At 41.0% G+C, this 19,384-nt stretch overlaps 1 protein-coding gene across 1 annotated transcript in view; it reads left to right on the top strand.

Moving 5' to 3' along the window:
- The first annotated feature begins 272 nt into the window (after positions 1-272).
- Positions 273-19,384, top strand: part of DYNC1H1 (dynein cytoplasmic 1 heavy chain 1) — a 43,229-nt gene continuing 24,117 nt past the window's right edge. The window contains exons 1-29 of the mRNA XM_005020730.6: positions 273-622; positions 2,907-2,994; positions 3,556-3,729; positions 4,188-4,443; positions 5,348-5,534; positions 5,720-5,991; positions 6,102-6,329; positions 7,129-8,205; positions 8,524-8,703; positions 9,204-9,353; positions 9,614-9,760; positions 9,895-10,035; positions 10,184-10,360; positions 10,473-10,583; positions 10,664-10,783; positions 11,004-11,243; positions 11,767-11,922; positions 12,263-12,376; positions 13,061-13,171; positions 13,252-13,461; positions 13,858-14,004; positions 14,222-14,388; positions 15,055-15,228; positions 15,966-16,131; positions 16,211-16,399; positions 16,486-16,680; positions 16,962-17,244; positions 17,508-17,608; positions 19,000-19,159. Coding sequence (XP_005020787.4) covers positions 352-622; positions 2,907-2,994; positions 3,556-3,729; positions 4,188-4,443; positions 5,348-5,534; positions 5,720-5,991; positions 6,102-6,329; positions 7,129-8,205; positions 8,524-8,703; positions 9,204-9,353; positions 9,614-9,760; positions 9,895-10,035; positions 10,184-10,360; positions 10,473-10,583; positions 10,664-10,783; positions 11,004-11,243; positions 11,767-11,922; positions 12,263-12,376; positions 13,061-13,171; positions 13,252-13,461; positions 13,858-14,004; positions 14,222-14,388; positions 15,055-15,228; positions 15,966-16,131; positions 16,211-16,399; positions 16,486-16,680; positions 16,962-17,244; positions 17,508-17,608; positions 19,000-19,159 — 5,992 coding nt within the window. The 5' untranslated portion in view covers positions 273-351. The remainder of the gene's footprint in view (positions 623-2,906; positions 2,995-3,555; positions 3,730-4,187; positions 4,444-5,347; positions 5,535-5,719; positions 5,992-6,101; positions 6,330-7,128; positions 8,206-8,523; positions 8,704-9,203; positions 9,354-9,613; positions 9,761-9,894; positions 10,036-10,183; positions 10,361-10,472; positions 10,584-10,663; positions 10,784-11,003; positions 11,244-11,766; positions 11,923-12,262; positions 12,377-13,060; positions 13,172-13,251; positions 13,462-13,857; positions 14,005-14,221; positions 14,389-15,054; positions 15,229-15,965; positions 16,132-16,210; positions 16,400-16,485; positions 16,681-16,961; positions 17,245-17,507; positions 17,609-18,999; positions 19,160-19,384) is intronic.

The following is a 19,384-nucleotide window of genomic DNA, read 5'->3' as shown; positions in this document are numbered from 1 at the left end:
AGCGGCAGGCGCGGCCTGCTTTCCCCCTCAGCACAAATAACTCGAACAAAAGCCCACACACACCCCTCGCTGGTGCTTCCCGCTAAAGCAGAGGGGAGGGAGGGGAAGCAGCCGCCGCCCTGCGACGCCCGACCTCCGCCTCCCCCCTCTCAGCCCGGGGGGCGCAGCCGGGTCTCTCGGCAGCCTCCTCCGGGGCTCGAAGCCAGCAGCAGCGCAGCCCGGAGCCCGGCCCGGCCCCGGGGCGTGTCGGCCCGCCCGGCGCAGCCTCCCCCGCGGCAGCAAGGCGGCGCTGGGAGCGCGGCGGGCGGTGGCGGAGCGGGCGGAGCGCGGCCGCCTGCCTCCTGCCTCGGCATGTCCGACTCCGGCGGCGGCGGGGGCGGCGGCCCCGGCGGCGAGGAAGGCGGCATGGAGGTGTCGGGCTCGGCCGTGCAGAACGTGGCCGATGTGGCGGTGCTGCAGAAGCACCTGCGCAAGCTGGTGCCGCTGCTGCTGGAGGATGGCGGCGAAGCGCCGGCGGTGCTGGAGGCGGCGCTGGAGGAGAAGGGCGCCGTGGAGCATATGCGCAAATTCCTCTCCGACCCGCAGGTCCACACGGTGCTGGTGGAGCGCTCCACCCTCAAAGGTGAGCCCGGGGCCCGCGGCCGCCGCGCTCACAAAATGGCGGCGGCGCCGCGCTGAGGGGATGGAGGAGCCGGGGGAGGAAGGGAAGGGAAAGGAAGGGAAGGGCCTGGCGGGGCGGCGGCTGGCGGCGCCTGGCCGCGTTCCGTGTGCTCTGCTCCTTCTGCTCTGGGTGCTGGGGCTGCGATGGGCGCCGCCACAGCTGGCTGGCCCGGCAGAAATGCTTCGTCAGTAGGCCCCGGGCGCCGCTCCTGCGGCCTGCCCGCTGCTCGGACTCCTCGGCCGCACCGGGAACCTGCTGCTGGCAGAGCTAACCGGGCTGGGGGGGCTGAATTGGCCCTCAGAAAGTGCCCCTCTGTGGGTAACGAGCAAGATTCCCAAGTTCTGAAAGCCTAAGGGAGGCCCTGCGCGTCTTTGTTTAGTCAGCGAGGGCTGCTGAGCGTGCTGCTTGTAAACGCTTATCGGAAATCTCGGCAAATGCTGCAGCAAAGCTGGCTCTGACTGACGTTTCTGTCATTTACACGCTCCATTTACTTCAAAAGTGGCTCTTTATGAAATTTGTCAACAAATCTGCTGCTAAATAGGCGCTCCTTGTTGCAGAATTCAGGCCGGTGAACACCAATAAAATAGGATCCATTCATAACGCAAGCATTTACTGTTAGACAAAACCTGCAATCTGCATTTGGCTGCGTGCCCACCACTCTGAGCCTGCAAAATGTTAACATTAAATTTCTAGATTTCTACTCTAAGCATGCTGTTGGTTCAGTCCCTGCAGATGTGCGTCAAATTTTAACGTAGTCATACTTCACGTTGCGCTGCGTAGCACGTCAGCAGCCGCGCTGTAAGGTACGGGCTGCGTCCCTGCAGCTTCTGCACAACAAGGGAAGCTTAGAGAAGGTTCTTCCACTTAAGATGAACTTAAGATGTTGCTTGAAATATCCTGTCTTTGTTCTAAGTGTTTCCGCTGATTGTCCTCCTTCCCATTCAAACGTTTGAGCTCTCAATATCAGTAGAAATAACTAGAATTTTCTAGAGAGGAAAAGCAATCTGAATGAATTCGTGATGCAGCGTTTAACAATATTTAAAGGAAATGCACTGAGTGTTAAGAGGCTATGCACATGATCTCTGAAATTCTCTTATGTCAGGCTCACGAGGTTGGTTATCTTTAGTTTGGGTTTGAAGTAATGATACAGTACTGATCGGTTAGTTCCAGGCTTATTTTCACATATATATGATTAAAGCACACTGAAACCCTTGAAGCCATTTCCATCAATATCTTTTGGATTAATAGCAGTTATTTGGCAAAAGTGCATTTCCTGACAGAAGACCCCCACAGACACCCCATCAAACTTAACAGTATTCAGAATATACAGCGGCATATGGAGATCTTGTTGTCCCTGACACTGTTAATAAAAACTATTTTTGTCAAAATTTGTTCAAGGAATAGATAGTATGAAGCAAATTATTGATTACAAATACAGCAAAAGAGAAGCTGTATTTCTAAGTAGTTAAAACGTTAGGTGATATCACTTGCTACACAGCCTGTCGACAGCTTTCACAAGGGTTCCTGTAGTGTCTGTGATCGGGCTCCTGCTGCTTGGGATCGCAAACATGACAGCCTGAGAGTATGTCTTGTATGAAGTGCCAAATGAAACCGAAGCAGAATGAGAGTCCAGTGCAATGCGTCCAGTCAGGGTGTGTCTCCCAACAGGGAGTAACCTTCTGCACCGAAATCTCTGCATTGCAGCACAGCTCCCCGCATCCCCAGTAATTACATCATCTGTGATACGTTGGCTCTACTAACGCCCAACTACTTCCTATGGGTTGTTTGGTTGGTCATTTTTTTGTTCTGATTTAATTTCCAAAACACTTTCAAAGAAAATGTCTGAAAAAACAAAGCAGCCTATAAAAGGAAAAAAGTATTTGTTTAATGTTCTCACTGAATTGTAGTTATCCTGGCAGCATATCTCTGCAAATAAGTACATGTTTTGTACTGCAGAAAATTTCATTCTGCTTTATAAGCAGAATGTGGGTTCTAATTTGCTTGTAATGTTTAATCTTTTTTTTATAGCAACCTAAAAAATTTAATGGAGTTGTGCTAGAAAAACAGGGAAACCATTCTGAACTTGAGAGATATTGCAAAGCTAAATTTAACATCGGCTATTTTTTATAAGTTGATGTCGAATTTAAAGGTTAGAAAATTGCCTGGTTGTAGCTGAAGATGTTTGAGAGGGGGTGACAGATGCCACAGAACTAAAATATTTCTTAACATAGCATATTTTTTGCAGAGGATGTGGGAGATGAAGGAGAAGAGGAAAAAGAGTTCATTTCCTACAGTATCAGCACTGACATTCATTATGGAATAAAATCCAACAGGTGAGTTAGTAAAAGAGGTCTTGACATTTTTGCCCAGTGAAAGCAAAACCTACACAAACAGTCTTATAATTAGTATTTACCTCATGCTTTGTGCAGTGTGCTTATTTGGGTGGGGCAATAGGTTTTCAAGGGGGAGGCTCTGGTGAAACAAGGGTGTATCATGAGGCTGAAAGGAATGGACTTTAGAACTAATAGCCTTGAGGTTGAATACACAAAGGAAATGGGCTTATTTAATCAGTATACTTATAAACATACGTACATCTGGGGTTCAGTAATCTTTTGTTATTGTTTAACCATTCCATGTTGCTTTCCTCCCTGAAGCTTCTTAAGGCATCTGCTTCTAACACGCACATATTGCAGGGTGCTTGTTGACAGCTAAGTTCAGCTGAATGCTGAAGTATAAAGGTGTATTTATGGGAAGATTTGTTTTCAAGTCAGAAACAAGATTATAAAACGTGATAATGAAGGTTAGCATTTAACTCCTGTGAATGAGGCTTGCAGTCAGGTTAAAGCTGTTCTGTCACTAAGTTTCAAATGGTAACTCTCTTCTCTGTTCTGCAGCCTGGCGTTCATTAAACGTACACCAGTGATTGATGCCGACAAACCAGTGTCTTCCCAGCTGAGAGTGCTCACTCTCAGTGAAGATTCTCCCTATGAAACATTACACTCTTTCATTAGCAATGCCGTTGCTCCCTTTTTCAAGTCCTATATCAGAGAATCTGGCAAAGCAGACAGGTAATGCAATACAAATACTGCACTTCTCTGCTAACAAATTAAAGTAGGTGTTGTGCTGGGTCTGGCTGGCATGGAGTTTACTTTCCCTGCAGCAGCCCATGCAGTGCTGTGCTCTGCGCTTGTAACTAGAACAGCACTGGCACCTCACGCCAGTGTTGTGTCTACTGCTGTGCAATACTGGCACCACATCAGGACTCCCTCCAAGCCCCCCCGAGTAAAACCACCACATTGGTTTTACCGTGAATGAAAAAAATCAATCATCATTTACAGTTTAATTTACCATCAATAAAAAAAAATAAGACAGTGATTCTTCAAGCCAAGCAGTATGCAAAATTGTTTAAGCGCACAGTTGCATATGAAGCTGCTGCTTACCCTGGGGAAATAATTTAAATGGCTCAAATGTGTCATGTAAGGTTTTGGGTTTGGCTTCTTATCCAGAAATACCTGTGCTCTTTCAGGGATGGCGATAAGATGGCTCCTTCAGTTGAGAAGAAGATTGCAGAACTTGAAATGGGCCTCTTGCATCTGCAGCAGAATATTGAAATTCCAGAGATTAGCCTGCCAATTCATGCAACCATTACTAATGTTGCCAAGCAGTGTTACGAACGTGGAGAAAAACCAAAGGTTACAGATTTTGGCGAGAAGGCTGAGGATCCGTTATTCCTCAATCAGCTACAGTCTGGAGTCAATCGCTGGATTAGAGAGATACAAAAGGTAGACAAGACATGTGCCAGACTATGTGATAGGAACTGCTCTGTAGTACTGGGAAAAATTCACCCAAGTATCTTAACAGTTTCAGTGGTAAAATATTGCTCCATGCAGGATACTCTGGAGATCTGAGACCAGTTTTATGAGCCACCAAAGACTCTAGTCTGCTTCTAGACTAGCCTAAGCCTAGTCTAAATTTAAGAGTCTAGTCTAAATTCTTCTGCAAATAGTTGAGAACATAACTGTTTTGTCTCTACTGGGATAAACAGACTTAAGAAACTAGCAGTATCCTGGTGAAGACTATAACCGTTCCTCAAATCTGTACAGCAGGTTGAAAGAAACAGGACTTGTTTTTTTTGTTTTGCTTTGTTATTTCTCCAGGTGCATCCACAAACACTTCACAGCAGTTGCTCTACTCCTATCTCATAATTTCTTGTATTCTTGACTGTTACTTTTCAGAAGAACTCTGCTGTTCTACTGTCCCTCAGAAAGAACATCTCAGATTTTTTTTCTCGTGGGCACTAGTGCTCCTGGGAAAGCAGTGCCCTTGCTTACTGCAGAGGATAAAACATTTGTTTTCTTGCTTGGCACATCTGTCATTAACCAAAATATAGATGTTGATCAGGAAAGTGGAGAGGTGGCTTTTTTAGACCATGCTGAAGATAGTACATGAAGGTCTTAAAAATCAACCTTTAAGAACGCTGGAATTAAACCTTAACTCTTCTACCATGATTCCTATACTTTTCAGTGATTGCCAAAAATTACTCATGTTTGAAATATTAGAACTTTGTAGATGTTATGTGTCTCGATTACATTTAGTAATAGAGAAAGCTTTTACAGTTGAAGCATGTAAATAAAATGTTTTTCTCCCTTCCTCACTCCCTATCTTTTTCTTTTTATTATTTTTAAGGTGACCAAACTGGATCGAGATCCTGCATCAGGCACTGCGTTACAGGAGATAAGCTTCTGGTTAAACCTGGAACGTGCTCTGTATCGTATTCAGGAAAAACGTGAAAGTCCAGAAGTTCTTTTAACTCTGGATATTCTAAAACATGGCAAACGTTTCCACGCAACTGTCAGCTTTGATACAGACACAGGTAAAACGTCTGCTCAATAAGATTTTTCACAAATGTGCTGTGGAAATTAACTTGTTACAAAACTTGAGTATTGTGGTACAAAGATTACTGCCATGTAAAGTTGTTATAGTTAAAGATACTGTCTTGTACAGATTGGATTAATGAAATGAAAAGTTCTAAGTCAAAATCTCTCCTGTTACATTTAGGTCTAAAACAGGCTCTGGAAACTGTGAATGACTATAATCCACTGATGAAAGACTTTCCATTGAATGACTTGCTGTCAGCTACTGAGCTGGACAAAATAAGGCAGGCCCTTGTTGCAATATTTACCCATTTGAGAAAAATCAGAAACACAAAATACCCAATCCAAAGAGCATTGCGTTTAGTGGAAGCTATATCAAGAGATCTGAGCTCTCAGCTACTTAAAGTGTTAGGAACCAGAAAACTGATGCATGTTGCCTATGAAGAGTTTGAAAAGGTATGCTCGTGGTTTCCACAATGCTAGCAGCTTTATTTTTGCATCAAGTAGTGATTATAAGGAAGTATTTCATTTGGGAGCTAAAGTTTTTATCCTTAAACTTTCTTTAGGTAATGGTTGCATGCTTTGAAGTTTTCCAAACATGGGATGATGAGTATGAGAAGCTACAAGTTCTGCTGAGAGATATTGTGAAAAGAAAAAGGGAAGAGAACCTGAAGATGGTGTGGCGTATCAATCCTGCTCATAGGAAACTCCAGTCTCGTCTTGATCAAATGAGGAAATTCAGGCGTCAGCATGAGCAGCTGAGGGCAGTTATTGTGAGAGTCTTGCGGCCTCAGGTAATCTTGATTGTTACCAGACAGAAAAGCTACGGGCCTTTTTGCTTGCAGGCAATATTTAATGATGCAGAGGAAGGGGAGGGATGTATTGAAGTAGGTGACTAAATGCATAGTCTTAGTATCTAAGTATCAAATGTTCATTTTTTTCCCAACTGTAGAAATTCTGTTGTATGGTCAATCTTAACACTCAGTCTGATTGGATTGTGTTACTAAAACTCTGCAGAAGAGTAGAAAGGGAAGAAGAATGAAACTTCAGTTACAATCTGTAATAAGAATAATGTGTAAATGCAGGAAACATCTCTACAAATTAGAGGAGAAAGTGGATTATATTTCCAAAAACTTCATGTTCACTGTAGCTTTAAAATTCACCAATATGAAACTAATGTAACATTCAGTTTCACTTTCTGCTTCCCAAGCTGGTCTGCTTATGAACCCTCCCTAATAGGCTTAGTTTTAACTCTGCCATACTTCACATTCTCTGACCACGCTCATGTTAACAGACACAACAAGTCCAGGCTTATGATAGAGGAGATTAATTAGTGTGTGTATGTATACGTATATGAGCTTGGCTAAAGCATAGTGGAAAATGAAGACTACTACACAGCAGTGGAAGTTTATAATGTAACTGTTTTGTCCTATTCCTTAGTTAACTTAAATCTGAGACATTACTAAAATTCGCTAGGGATTTGGATACTAATTTGTGAGGTTTTTGCAATGCTTATTAGAACAGACCATGCTTTACTATTTCTAGGTAAATTTTCAGGCATCTAACTCACTTAAATCCTGATTTTTAATGCAGGTAACTGCTGTTGCCCAGCAAAATCAAGGAGAGGTACCAGAACCTCAAGATATGAAAGTAGCAGAAGTACTTTTTGATGCTGCAGATGCTAATGCAATTGAAGAAGTCAATCTCGCTTATGAGAATGTTAAGGAAGTAGATGGGTTAGATGTTTCCAAAGAAGGTACAGAAGCCTGGGAGGCAGCAATGAAACGATACGATGAAAGAATTGATAGGGTTGAAACAAGAATAACTGCCCGTTTGAGAGACCAGCTTGGTACAGCAAAGAATGCCAATGAAATGTTCAGAATCTTCTCTCGGTTTAATGCCTTGTTTGTCAGGCCTCACATTCGAGGTGCTATTCGTGAGTATCAGACACAACTGATCCAGCGTGTGAAAGATGATATTGAGTCTCTTCATGACAAATTTAAAGTGCAATACCCCCAAAGTCAAGCTTGTAAAATGAGTCACGTTCGTGACTTGCCCCCAGTGTCTGGGTCTATAATTTGGGCAAAACAAATTGACAGACAGCTCACTGCTTACATGAAGCGTGTTGAGGATGTCCTCGGTAAGGGCTGGGAGAATCATGTAGAAGGTCAGAAACTAAAGCAAGATGGAGACAGCTTTCGCATGAAGCTCAACACTCAAGAGATCTTTGATGACTGGGCAAGAAAAGTTCAGCAACGCAACCTCGGTGTGTCTGGCCGTATTTTCACCATTGAAAGCACTCGTGTTAGAGGTCGAACTGGAAACGTCCTGAAACTGAAAGTCAACTTCCTTCCAGAAATAATTACACTTTCCAAAGAAGTGCGAAACCTGAAGTGGCTGGGTTTCCGTGTCCCACTAGCAATTGTCAACAAAGCTCACCAAGCAAACCAGCTCTATCCATTTGCCATTTCTCTCATTGAAAGTGTCCGTACATATGAGCGAACATGTGAGAAAGTCGAGGAGCGTAACACTATTTCACTTCTGGTTGCTGGTCTGAAGAAAGAGGTTCAGGCTTTGATTGCAGAAGGTATTGCACTCGTGTGGGAGTCGTACAAACTTGATCCATATGTGCAACGTTTGGCTGAGACTGTCTTCAGTTTCCAAGAAAAGGTTTGTTTTATTATTTATCTTTCAAAACAATTGAAATTACTGCGATTGTTTTTACATCCGTATTTCAGTAATGAGTCGTTAACCAAAAGTGGAATTTGATAGCTGATGGCCTGCTCAATATAGTCTCTGTAGTTCTTTGTTTAAGTAGTTAACTGAATTGGCACAAATTGTCCAACTGAATGGATGTTTTAGTACTAGTAAATTTGATCATCTTGCTGTATCCAAGTAAAGATAAGTGACTAACCATTTCTGCTTGGATATCATTGTATCTAATCTGGCAAACTAAACATTCTGTTTTTTCTTAAACTGTTTCTTTAGGTGGATGATCTGCTCATTATTGAAGAGAAAATAGACCTGGAAGTGAGATCACTGGAAACGTGCATGTATGATCACAAGACCTTCTCTGAAATCTTGAACAGGGTTCAGAAAGCTGTGGATGACTTAAATCTTCATTCATATTCAAACTTGCCGATCTGGGTCAATAAGTTGGATATGGAGGTAGGTTTGAGTAGTATATATTTAGAAGATGCCAAATCTCTTTGAAGCTGTTCTCTTTTGGGATCAATGAATTCAAGGGGAAGTTACTCGTTTCAAGAAAAAGGATTGGTATAGTTCAACTGTGTAGAAAGCTAGAAGAGCTCCTTGTTGTAGGAGCAAGGTAGATAAAGGATAGAGGAGTTTTGTTACTCTGATAGTGAAGATTATTCGCCTTAATAGTGCTTGTTACTGCTTGCTAAGTTTCAGGTTGTTGGACACTAGGTCAATTGCAAAGCAGTTCAAATTACTTAATTCCATGAACATCCAGGAGGACAGGGCAGGCTTTGAATTGATGTTGACTGAAAAACCTACCAAAACTCTTAAACCTCTTTTTAATTACTTGGTAAAGGAGTGTTTGGATCTTTAAGGTTCCGTAGCATACCTGGTGTCAGAATATGATAGTGGGGATCTTTATGCAGTAATATGAAGCTTTTTCCTCCAATGTGGACTACTTTCCCTAGATTGAAAGAATCCTCGGTGTTCGCTTGCAAGCTGGGCTGAGGGCCTGGACCCAAGTTCTTCTTGGACAAGCAGATGACAAAGCAGAAGTTGACATGGATACAGATGCTCCTCAAGTGAGCCATAAACCTGGGGGAGAACCCAAGATCAAAGTAAGTGGTTGGTGTTTTTGTTGGGGATGTGGTGGTGGTTTTTGCATTGTCAGTTACATAATGCAGTAATTATATGTGAGCCTTTTATGGGAGATAAATCTTTTTTTCTTCATCTGGCTTTGGAAGAATACATGCCTTCTGCCATAAAAGTGCTATTTGCTTTTCAAAAGTATGCTACTTCATGAAGTCCAAAGTTGTCTTGTCAATGTGTGTGTTGTAGTGGCTTGCAGTAAAACTGAGTGTGTTCACTGTTTCTGCAGAACATTGTACATGAGCTGCGAATAACCAACCAGGTGATATACTTGAATCCACCAATTGAAGAGTGCAGATACAAACTTTACCAGGAAATGTTTTCTTGGAAGATGGTAATCCTGTCACTACCAAGAATTCAAAGTCAGAGGTATCAGGTAGGTGAAACTGTATCTGAGGTCTGAGCAATTACTTTCACTTTGCACTTAATTGTGTTCAGTATCTTAGTGTGTTGCTGTAGGATCAAATATGAGTGCACTAGAAATTCATGTATATCACATGTGGTTCTCAGGTCGGAGTGCATTATGAGCTGTCTGAGGAAGAGAAGTTCTATCGTAATGCATTGACACGGATGCCTGATGGCCCTGCTGCCCTGGAGGAGTCGTACTCTGCTGTCATGGGAATTGTGACTGAGGTGGAACAGTATGTTAAGGTAAGAGGCTGACACCACGTGATGCTACAGCTAAAATGAACATGGACTTTTCTCTCAGTTCTCCTTTATAAGAATTTTCATGAGTAGGGAAAAACATCTTATAGAATGTACTGGAAAAGTTATGAATATTGTGAAATATCTTTATTAGGTTTGGCTGCAGTACCAGTGTCTGTGGGATATGCAGGCTGAAAACATATACAACCGCCTTGGAGAAGACCTAAATAAGTGGCAAGCTCTTTTAGTTCAGATAAGAAAGGCCAGAGGAACATTTGACAATGCAGAAACTAGAAAGGAATTTGGACCTGTTGTGATAGACTATGGCAAGGTAGGAAATTATATTTATTGGTCGTGACAAATGCATTATATTTCAGAATGGGTGGGTGTATAACAGAAAATGACGAGGCTATTAACTATTATGTAACTCAATTCAACTGTAGGTACAATCAAAGGTGAACTTGAAGTATGACTCCTGGCACAAGGAAGTACTCAGCAAATTTGGCCAAATGCTCGGGCAGAATATGACAGAGTTCCATTCACAAATTTCTAAGGTAAGAATCCATCTCCAGTTTTTCACTTTCAGATCAGCATATTCTAGATTTCTAAAACACTGAATTATTGCCCCACACAGTCCCGTCAAGAACTGGAGCAGCATTCAGTGGATACTGCCAGCACATCAGATGCAGTGACATTCATCACATACGTGCAATCCCTGAAACGTAAAATCAAGCAGTTTGAAAAGCAAGTTGAGGTATGTTGCCTTGCCTAATGATTCGCACTTGTGAGAATGTCAGACTTAATTCTGGAGATGATATACATGTATTCAAGCTTAGCATCGTGATGTTCAAGTCCTCTTGAGAGCAGACTTGAACTTCGTTTCCTGTAGTGAGTGCTTGTTAATGTGTTGAGAATTTAGTCTTGCAACATCAGTTAAAAAGACATAACTAACTTAGAATTGTTGTCTCCTGTAGCTTTATCGCAATGGTCAGCGGTTGCTTGAGAAACAGAGGTTCCAGTTTCCATCCTCTTGGCTATACATTGACAACATTGAGGGAGAATGGGGTGCCTTTAATGACATCATGCGTCGGAAGGATTCTGCCATTCAGCAGCAAGTAGCAAACTTGCAGATGAAGATAGTTCAAGAGGATCGGGCAGTGGAGAGCAGAACAACTGACTTGCTAACAGACTGGGAGAAAACAAAGCCTGTAACAGTAAGTAGTAATGATTAATATTCATTCACCAAATAAAGTAGTTTCTTTGCACTTAACTAGAACAAAGCAGTTTACTTTTAAACTTTTCTGTAGCTTTTCATTGTATATGATGGTTAAAGTCTTTTTGTGAACGTTCAATTATATATAACTTGTTGGTTGATTTATTTGTGTGGCAGAGGGAAGTCTAACCCTACAATGTAAGTGTCTTAGGTGCAAAAAGCAGGACAGCTTCAGTTACTAACAAAACTTTGGCTGAAACAAATGCTCTTTAAGAAGTGTGCAGGTAGGAAGATTCAGAATAAAGGGTTTTCTCCCCCAACCCCACAGTGGTATTCAGTAAAGCTAAAAAGTGCATCTAAAAGTGGGATTAGACTTACAGAATTGGTGTGTAGCCTTATTGCCAGCATATGGGAAATAGAAAAATAAAGAGACAGACCAACGTTTGGTATTCAATCCTTGCTTTTGTTTTGGCTTCAACTTACTTTTAGGGTTTTGGGATTAATATATCTCATCCAATTTTTAGGGAAACTTGCGTCCAGAAGAAGCTCTTCAAGCTCTTACCATTTATGAAGGAAAATTTGGTAGGCTGAAAGATGATCGTGAGAAGTGTGCAAAGGCCAAAGAAGCTCTGGAACTAACAGATACAGGACTACTCAGTGGCAGTGAAGAACGTGTCCAGGTATAAACTGTTCATACACCTTCTTATTGGTCTTGCAGCACAATGTTTCAGTTCCATCTCACTTTTCATTTAAGAAAGTGACTTGTAGCCTGTGGGTGATGGTGTCCACACTCATCCAGTTCTAGCCTTAAAAGATTGTTCATGACTGCCTTAATCTTTTGAAGCTATTATATGACCAGAAGTAGAAGAATCTGGGTCACTTGCTATTGCAATTTTGTTGAATTAGCAAGCTGTATGAAGGTTTTTGACATGTTAAAAGTATTCTGTTTAACTCCACCATGCTAATGACTTTGAAGAAATTATCACTAACTTGTGATGTTTGGTTCATTCTTTACTATAGGTAGCCTTAGAAGAGTTGCAGGATCTCAAAGGTGTCTGGTCTGAACTCTCTAAGGTCTGGGAACAGATCGATCAAATGAAAGAACAACCCTGGGTTTCAGTACAGCCTCGCAAGGTATTTCACTACTGTATATGTAAACAATATAACTACTGCAAGTGTATATGAATTAAGAATTAGACTTCTTGAGATAATGTGCTCAATAGTCACATTCAAGATCATTTTCAATGTTTATGTACCTTTTTCAGTACCTCATGAGCATATTTCTTCTTATGCTAAGCTTAAAAAACTTTCACAGGATCTATCACAGCTTAACTCTCCAGTGGGCCTGTGAAATTCCAGTAGTCTCGAAATTGAGATGGTACTGTATACGGAGAATATGTATACTATGTTGGTCTATTAGACCTCCATAGGAGAGCTTTGTGGTTGGATGAACAGCATCAGTTTTAGTTCAGTGGTTGGGGGGTAGACAGTGGCAGGAACCCTAAGCTATAACTGCCTGTTACAATGCTATTTCATAAATCTTAATCAGACCAATAAAATTAAATTCCCAACTACAGAGCAACCATATCTTACACAAATACATATAATATTAAAAGAGCTGTCCTGTAGATTAAACTTTATATTTTCACAGAAATCTCTCAGATGTTAACTTTTACTAGTACAAAAGTTACTTTTTTAACTGTAAAAGTTAACATCTGAGTACTGAGTACATCAGTACTCAGATGTTAACTTTTACTAGTACATCTTTATACACTGCACTTCCAGAGAAATATTTCAGTTCTTTTATGTTACTGACAGCTTCGACAAAACCTCGATGGTTTGCTGAACCAACTGAAAAACTTCCCTGCCCGCTTGCGACAGTATGCCTCTTATGAGTATGTTCAGAGACTTCTGAAAGGCTACATGAAGGTAAGTTATACTGATTTCTAAAATGCATGAATTGTATATTTCATCTTCCAAGATGTAACTTGCTTTCTTGTCTTTTCTAGATAAACATGTTGGTTATTGAACTGAAATCAGAGGCACTTAAAGATCGTCACTGGAAACAGCTAATGAAGAGGCTTCATGTTAACTGGGTTGTCTCAGAATTGACCCTGGGACAGATCTGGGACGTTGATTTACAGAGAAATGAAGCAATTGTCAAAGATGTGCTGCTCGTGGCTCAGGGAGAGATGGCTTTGGAAGAGTTCTTGAAACAGGCTAGTATCAACTTCTGTGTGTATGCACATAGTAACACATCAAAGCCTTTTTGTCAGGTGGCTGACATTTGTCCAGTAAACCTGTCAGTCTAAGATGTTGATACAAGAGCTGGGGACTCCGTGAAACACTGTTGTGGGGAAAAACTTAAAGCTGTGCAAGTTTTCATTGACCAAAAATGCAACATTTGGGAAGAGCAGTCATTGACTGCAAAAAACCCTCATCTTGTTTATTTTACCTAGTTGTGTTATATTCTCAATACTTTTAACAAAAGCTTGAGTGAAAACCCAGAATCCTTGAGTAAAAAGAAAAATCTGAATACTCTAATACATTTCTACTTTGTTATTGTGCTGAAGCAGAAATAATTGATGTTGTATATCAACCATCCTTTATTTTAGATAAGAGAAGTATGGAACACTTACGAACTGGACTTGGTCAATTACCAGAACAAATGTCGTTTGATTCGTGGATGGGATGACCTGTTCAACAAAGTAAAAGAACACATTAATAGCGTGTCTGCTATGAAGCTATCACCATACTACAAGGTAAAATGCAGAAAAAAAAGCCAATTTAATTTAACTCTACCTTCCTGTCTTGTTTAGTATATGTGATTGTCAGCAATATTAGCTCTTTAGGTTGACAAATAATTAACTGCATATACATTCTTTGTTATTATTAAATGACTGCTTCCACTAACAATTATTAGCAATGAAACTTTTGATATTATTAAAATGAGTATTAATGCAGTGTATAAACTTTCAGGTGTTTGAGGAAGATGCCCTCAGCTGGGAAGACAAACTGAACCGTATCATGGCACTCTTTGATGTCTGGATAGACGTCCAAAGACGATGGGTCTACCTGGAGGGTATCTTTACTGGTAGTGCAGACATCAAGCACTTGCTGCCTGTTGAGACCCAACGGTTCCAGAGGTAACATTTTAATTGCTTTTTTCCTTTTTTGTTTCCCTTGGGGAATCTCAGGGACAGACCTTATAACTTCATGACTTTAGTCTAGCACTCTCCTAAGCTGAAACATGAATTGTATTCTTACCTAGTCTGGTTTGATTACAGCCCAGACTTAAGTTCATCAACCAAACAAAGCAAGAAATGCATGTAAACAGTTGTGACAGTAAAAGGTTTATACTAAAAAGGGTAGCATACAGTTTTTAGAAGTAGATTGGAATTAAGTGATTTTTCTTGCAAGTTACAGTCAGGTACCTCAAGGATTTTTCTGGCTGTACAAAGGAGGTTGATTTCAGTTGTCGCAGCCTTTAGTCTCACCATTAAATGCTGTTTTCCTCCTCCACTTTAAGTTACTTTGATCATCTTTCCACACACTTCCAATCACATCAAAGAATTTTATGCATCTCTTCAGGAAATGAAGAAAAGTAGACCTTCAGCAGTGGAATTAATAGATTTAACATTGCAAAAAGCTAGACTTTGTTGTTGTTGTCTTGAGGTAAATTAAGATCTATTTGGGGAATGTAGCCTTGTGTTCCATAGGGCAGTGGTCATGTAGAGACAAATAATTTTGGAATTCTGCAGGCCTGTGGTTACTGAATTTTATACTGTTGTACCATGTTATTTTACTTACAGCATCAGCACTGAATTTTTGGCACTGATGAAAAAGGTGTCCAAATCCCCACTTGTGATGGATGTTCTTAACATTCAAGGAGTGCAAAGGTCACTGGAGAGACTGGCAGACTTGCTTGGAAAGATCCAGAAGGCACTGGGAGAATACCTAGAAAGGGAGAGGTCCTCTTTCCCTCGGTAAGAAATTGACTTCAGTTGACTCTTGAAGTAAAGTAACTTGATGTTTCTGTACAGGAATGTTCTGTTAGGTAAAGCCTCTGCCAGTTTTTACTTACCGTGTGTATAAGATGTTACAGCCATATATCTGTGTCCTTCAAAGTACAGAATTCATTTATAGCCACTTCTCAGGAAGTGGAACTAAAACTTTACTTTATCATCTGTGTCTGGTCTTGGGATTCAGAAGTTACTTAAAGAACCATTGCAGCTGATTTCTGTAATCTTACAGATTCTCTTTGGAACTGCTTAATTCTGGCATATGATTGAAGGACAGTGTCCAAACTGTCACAGTCCAGTATTTAAGTTATTGATTCTGACTTAACCCATAGTTGTCAACAAGTTTATCACATAGCATGAAGGCATAAGTGTGTGACTCAATGTGAGGAGGTAGTGAGTTGGAGTTGTACCTGTATTAATTCAATCCCAAGCACTGTTGTGTGGGTATTTCAGGGATGGATAAGTAAAGAAAATACCCCAAAGCATGGAGTTATGCGTACGGTTTTGTTTGGTATAGACCATGTGAACTGAGAGTAAGTCTTAGAACTAAGCTCTTCCAGCAAATACGTGGTTCTTGCCCTCTTACAGTGTGGAAGAAATGAGTGACAGTTATTCCCATATAATAGCTGTCTATGAAGTATGAATAAATAAAAAGTGGTAGTTGGAGTTGTGATACAGGTCTGATTTTATATGATTATTAGGTTTTACTTTGTTGGTGATGAAGACTTGCTTGAAATCATTGGAAACAGCAAGAATGTTGCTAAGCTGCAGAAACACTTCAAGAAGATGTTTGCTGGCGTTTCTAGCATTATTCTCAATGAAGATAACTCTGTGGTTTTGGGAATATCCTCACGGGAAGGAGAGGAGGTAGAGTCACGGTGTTTCTTTTTTAAATAAAATTTTGTAAATAAGTGAACATAGATTGACTTGAACATAATTCTTGCAGGTGCTGTTCAAAACACCTGTCTCCATCACAGAACATCCCAAAATCAATGAGTGGCTCACTCTTGTTGAGAAAGAAATGAGGGTGACCCTTGCTAAATTGCTTGCAGAATCTGTTACTGAAGTAGAAATCTTCGGAAAAGCAACATCAATTGATCCAGCAGTCTACATCTCTTGGATTGACAAATACCAGGTATCTGTATGCAACACTTCAGCATATTGCAGCTTGGGTACTTTAGTGAGGAAAACTATCTGATGAGGATTCTTCTTTTCACACAGGCTCAGCTTGTTGTCCTGTCAGCCCAGATTGCATGGTCTGAGAATGTTGAGTCAGCCCTCAATGGTATGGGTGGAGGTGGGGACAGCAGTCCTCTCCAGTCAGTGCTGGCTAATGTGGAGGTCACACTCAATGTCCTGGCAGACTCCGTGCTGATGGAGCAGCCACCTCTTCGCAGAAGGAAACTGGAGCACTTGGTAAGTGAAAACCTCCTTTCCTCTTGTGGGTTAGGAGGTGAGGTTTTGTAAAAGGTTAATGAAAAATCAAGTAGTCTGACTTCTCTCTTTTCCTCTAGGGGGAAAAAAAAAAAAGTTTAATGCAACTACATCAAGCCCTAGTCCTGTAGGTGGCTGTAGTTTTTAATTCTGCTCGTCTTACTGCATGATACCATATTATAGCATATAAAAACTGTAGAGTTCCTGGCTTTATTAGCAAAGGCTTGTATTGTTGTGATCTAATGAGTTGTTTCATTCTCCAGATCACTGAGTTGGTGCACCAGAGAGATGTCACAAGATCGCTGATCAAAAGCAAGGTCGACAACTCCAAATCCTTTGAGTGGCTCAGCCAAATGCGGTTCTACTTTGACCCAAAACAGACAGATGTACTGCAACAGCTCTCCATTCAGATGGCAAATGCCAAATTCAACTATGGTTTTGAGTACCTTGGTGTTCAGGATAAGCTAGTACAGACACCTCTTACAGACCGCTGTTACCTGACAATGACACAAGCCCTAGAGGCAAGACTTGGAGGATCACCATTTGGTACGTTTGTACTGAAGTACAACAAAATCTTGAGACAAGCATATAAACTTCTGTTCTCTTTAATTTATAGCTTTAATATAAGGTTTCAGAATGTTTTAAACTATGACGTTTAAGAACAAAACAGTCTTTTGGGGAAAGAAGGTAAACCATTTTAGGTTTCTTGTAAGGGACATTTGGATTCAATATGCTGGCAGATTACATGGTTGGGCACTGGTAACTCGGACTGTAAATACTGAAGCATGTCTGTCTCACTTCAAAAATAGGTCCTGCTGGCACTGGTAAAACAGAATCTGTTAAGGCTCTTGGACATCAGCTTGGCCGCTTTGTGTTGGTTTTCAACTGTGATGAGACATTTGACTTCCAGGTAAGCTGTTTGATTTAAAAAATGTAGTCTGTGCTAGCAAGCACTAGAAATCTCTTTAGAAGTTTAAAACAGCCAGCAGTGTTTACTTTTGAAATGATCACCTATAACACTTAACTGAGCAGGTATCCGTGGGTCATACAGACACTCTATAACAAAAAAACGCCTGAAGTAAAATTGTTTTTAGGTGGGGAATGTTCTTCTGATTTTTTTGTTTGTTTTTCTCTTTAGGACTGATAGTTCAATAGCAGCAAATGGAGGGAAAGGAATAGGAAGTACAGGGATGTGGAGCTTAAGACTGGCTTTAGGAAAGTGGCTTAAACTGTTTAATTTGTCTTAATAGTGCTGGTTTAATGGAGAACAGAGGGGAGTTTGAGGCTGCATGATTACCAAATAAACCATCATGGCAAAGCTAAGGAGTTTGCCTCAGTATGTGAAGGATTACTCAAAACTAAGAAAATTTACCCAGCTATTTTAAAATTACTTACATCTTCAAACTGAGAACCAGATGAAATGCTTCAGTCAATTGCAATACAACAGATATCTTAAAATAAAACCTCTGTGAGGTGTTTATGTAAAGAGAAATATAAAGCAAAGACAAGTAATCCTACTCCTTGGACTGCAGTGGGGTGTCCATATGTTCTGTGTTGTGATTTTTTCCTGTACAGCTGTGTTTGATTCATTTAGTCAGTGTTTGGCCTCTAATGGTGGCCATAAGAAAGTACCTAGGGAGGGAAAAGAGCAGGAACACAGTGCTTGATACTCCTTCCTTGCACCCAGTCCCCTTCCTACCACTGACAGTATGGATCCTACCACAGTGGCAGGATCAAGTGACAGCAGTCCCAAGCTGACATGGGTTATTCTCTATTCATGCTCCAGTGAGTCTTTCTCCAGGTACTCGTTTCTCCGACTCAATCCACGTACACACTTGTTTCTATAGCATTCTCTACCAAATAGTTCCACAGTATTATTATGCACTTTACAAAGAAGCGACTTCTTTTTGTCTATTTTTAACAATTCCCTGGTTCTTGTATTCAAAAAGATGGTGAACAGATGATAACTGGCCATCCTGAACTACTGTGGCTTTTAGACATGCAGTGTTGTGTAGTTCTAGTATCTGCCTTCTGAGAAAGTACTGGAACTGCACCTGGCATTTCTATCAACAAGCAAAATAATATGCAATGGGCTTTCACTGTTGTGCGACTACACTGCAGTACCATAGTAATAGAAAGCTGCAAATATCTGAACTTCAGAACCTTGTGCACAACCTACATACAAATTCAACTTCTACTTGCCTTGGGTGCACTGTATAAAGCACTCTTCTCTGTTCCATTTGCCTGTGCATTGGCAAGAATAACTGTGCAACATCAATGAACTTTCCTCTCTACGCGCAGGCAATGGGACGCATCTTTGTGGGACTTTGCCAAGTGGGCGCATGGGGCTGTTTTGACGAGTTCAACCGACTGGAGGAACGCATGCTGTCTGCTGTTTCACAGCAAGTTCAGTGCATCCAGGAAGCCTTGCGAGAGCATTCCAACCCCAATTATGACAAGAGTATGCTACTATTTATTCCTCGTAGTATTGTACCGTTTCTTTAATATCCTTCATGCTCTTTTGTTGCTCAGTTACATTTTTCCCAAGAACTCCAAGAATCACATGAACTCACTTACCATCAAAGATTAAAATCTTGAAGTAGCTTTCGGCTGGTAGGAATCAAGTATTTGAGTTGCAGTACAAAAGGATGCGCTGTCCATTACTGTAGCAAACTAAATTAGAATA

This window comes from Anas platyrhynchos, chromosome 5 (genome assembly GCF_047663525.1).
Source record: "Anas platyrhynchos isolate ZD024472 breed Pekin duck chromosome 5, IASCAAS_PekinDuck_T2T, whole genome shotgun sequence".
NCBI lineage: Eukaryota > Metazoa > Chordata > Aves > Anseriformes > Anatidae > Anas > Anas platyrhynchos.
The sequence above is the reverse complement of the archived record's forward strand: the minus strand, read 5'-3'. Positions and strand labels throughout refer to the sequence as shown.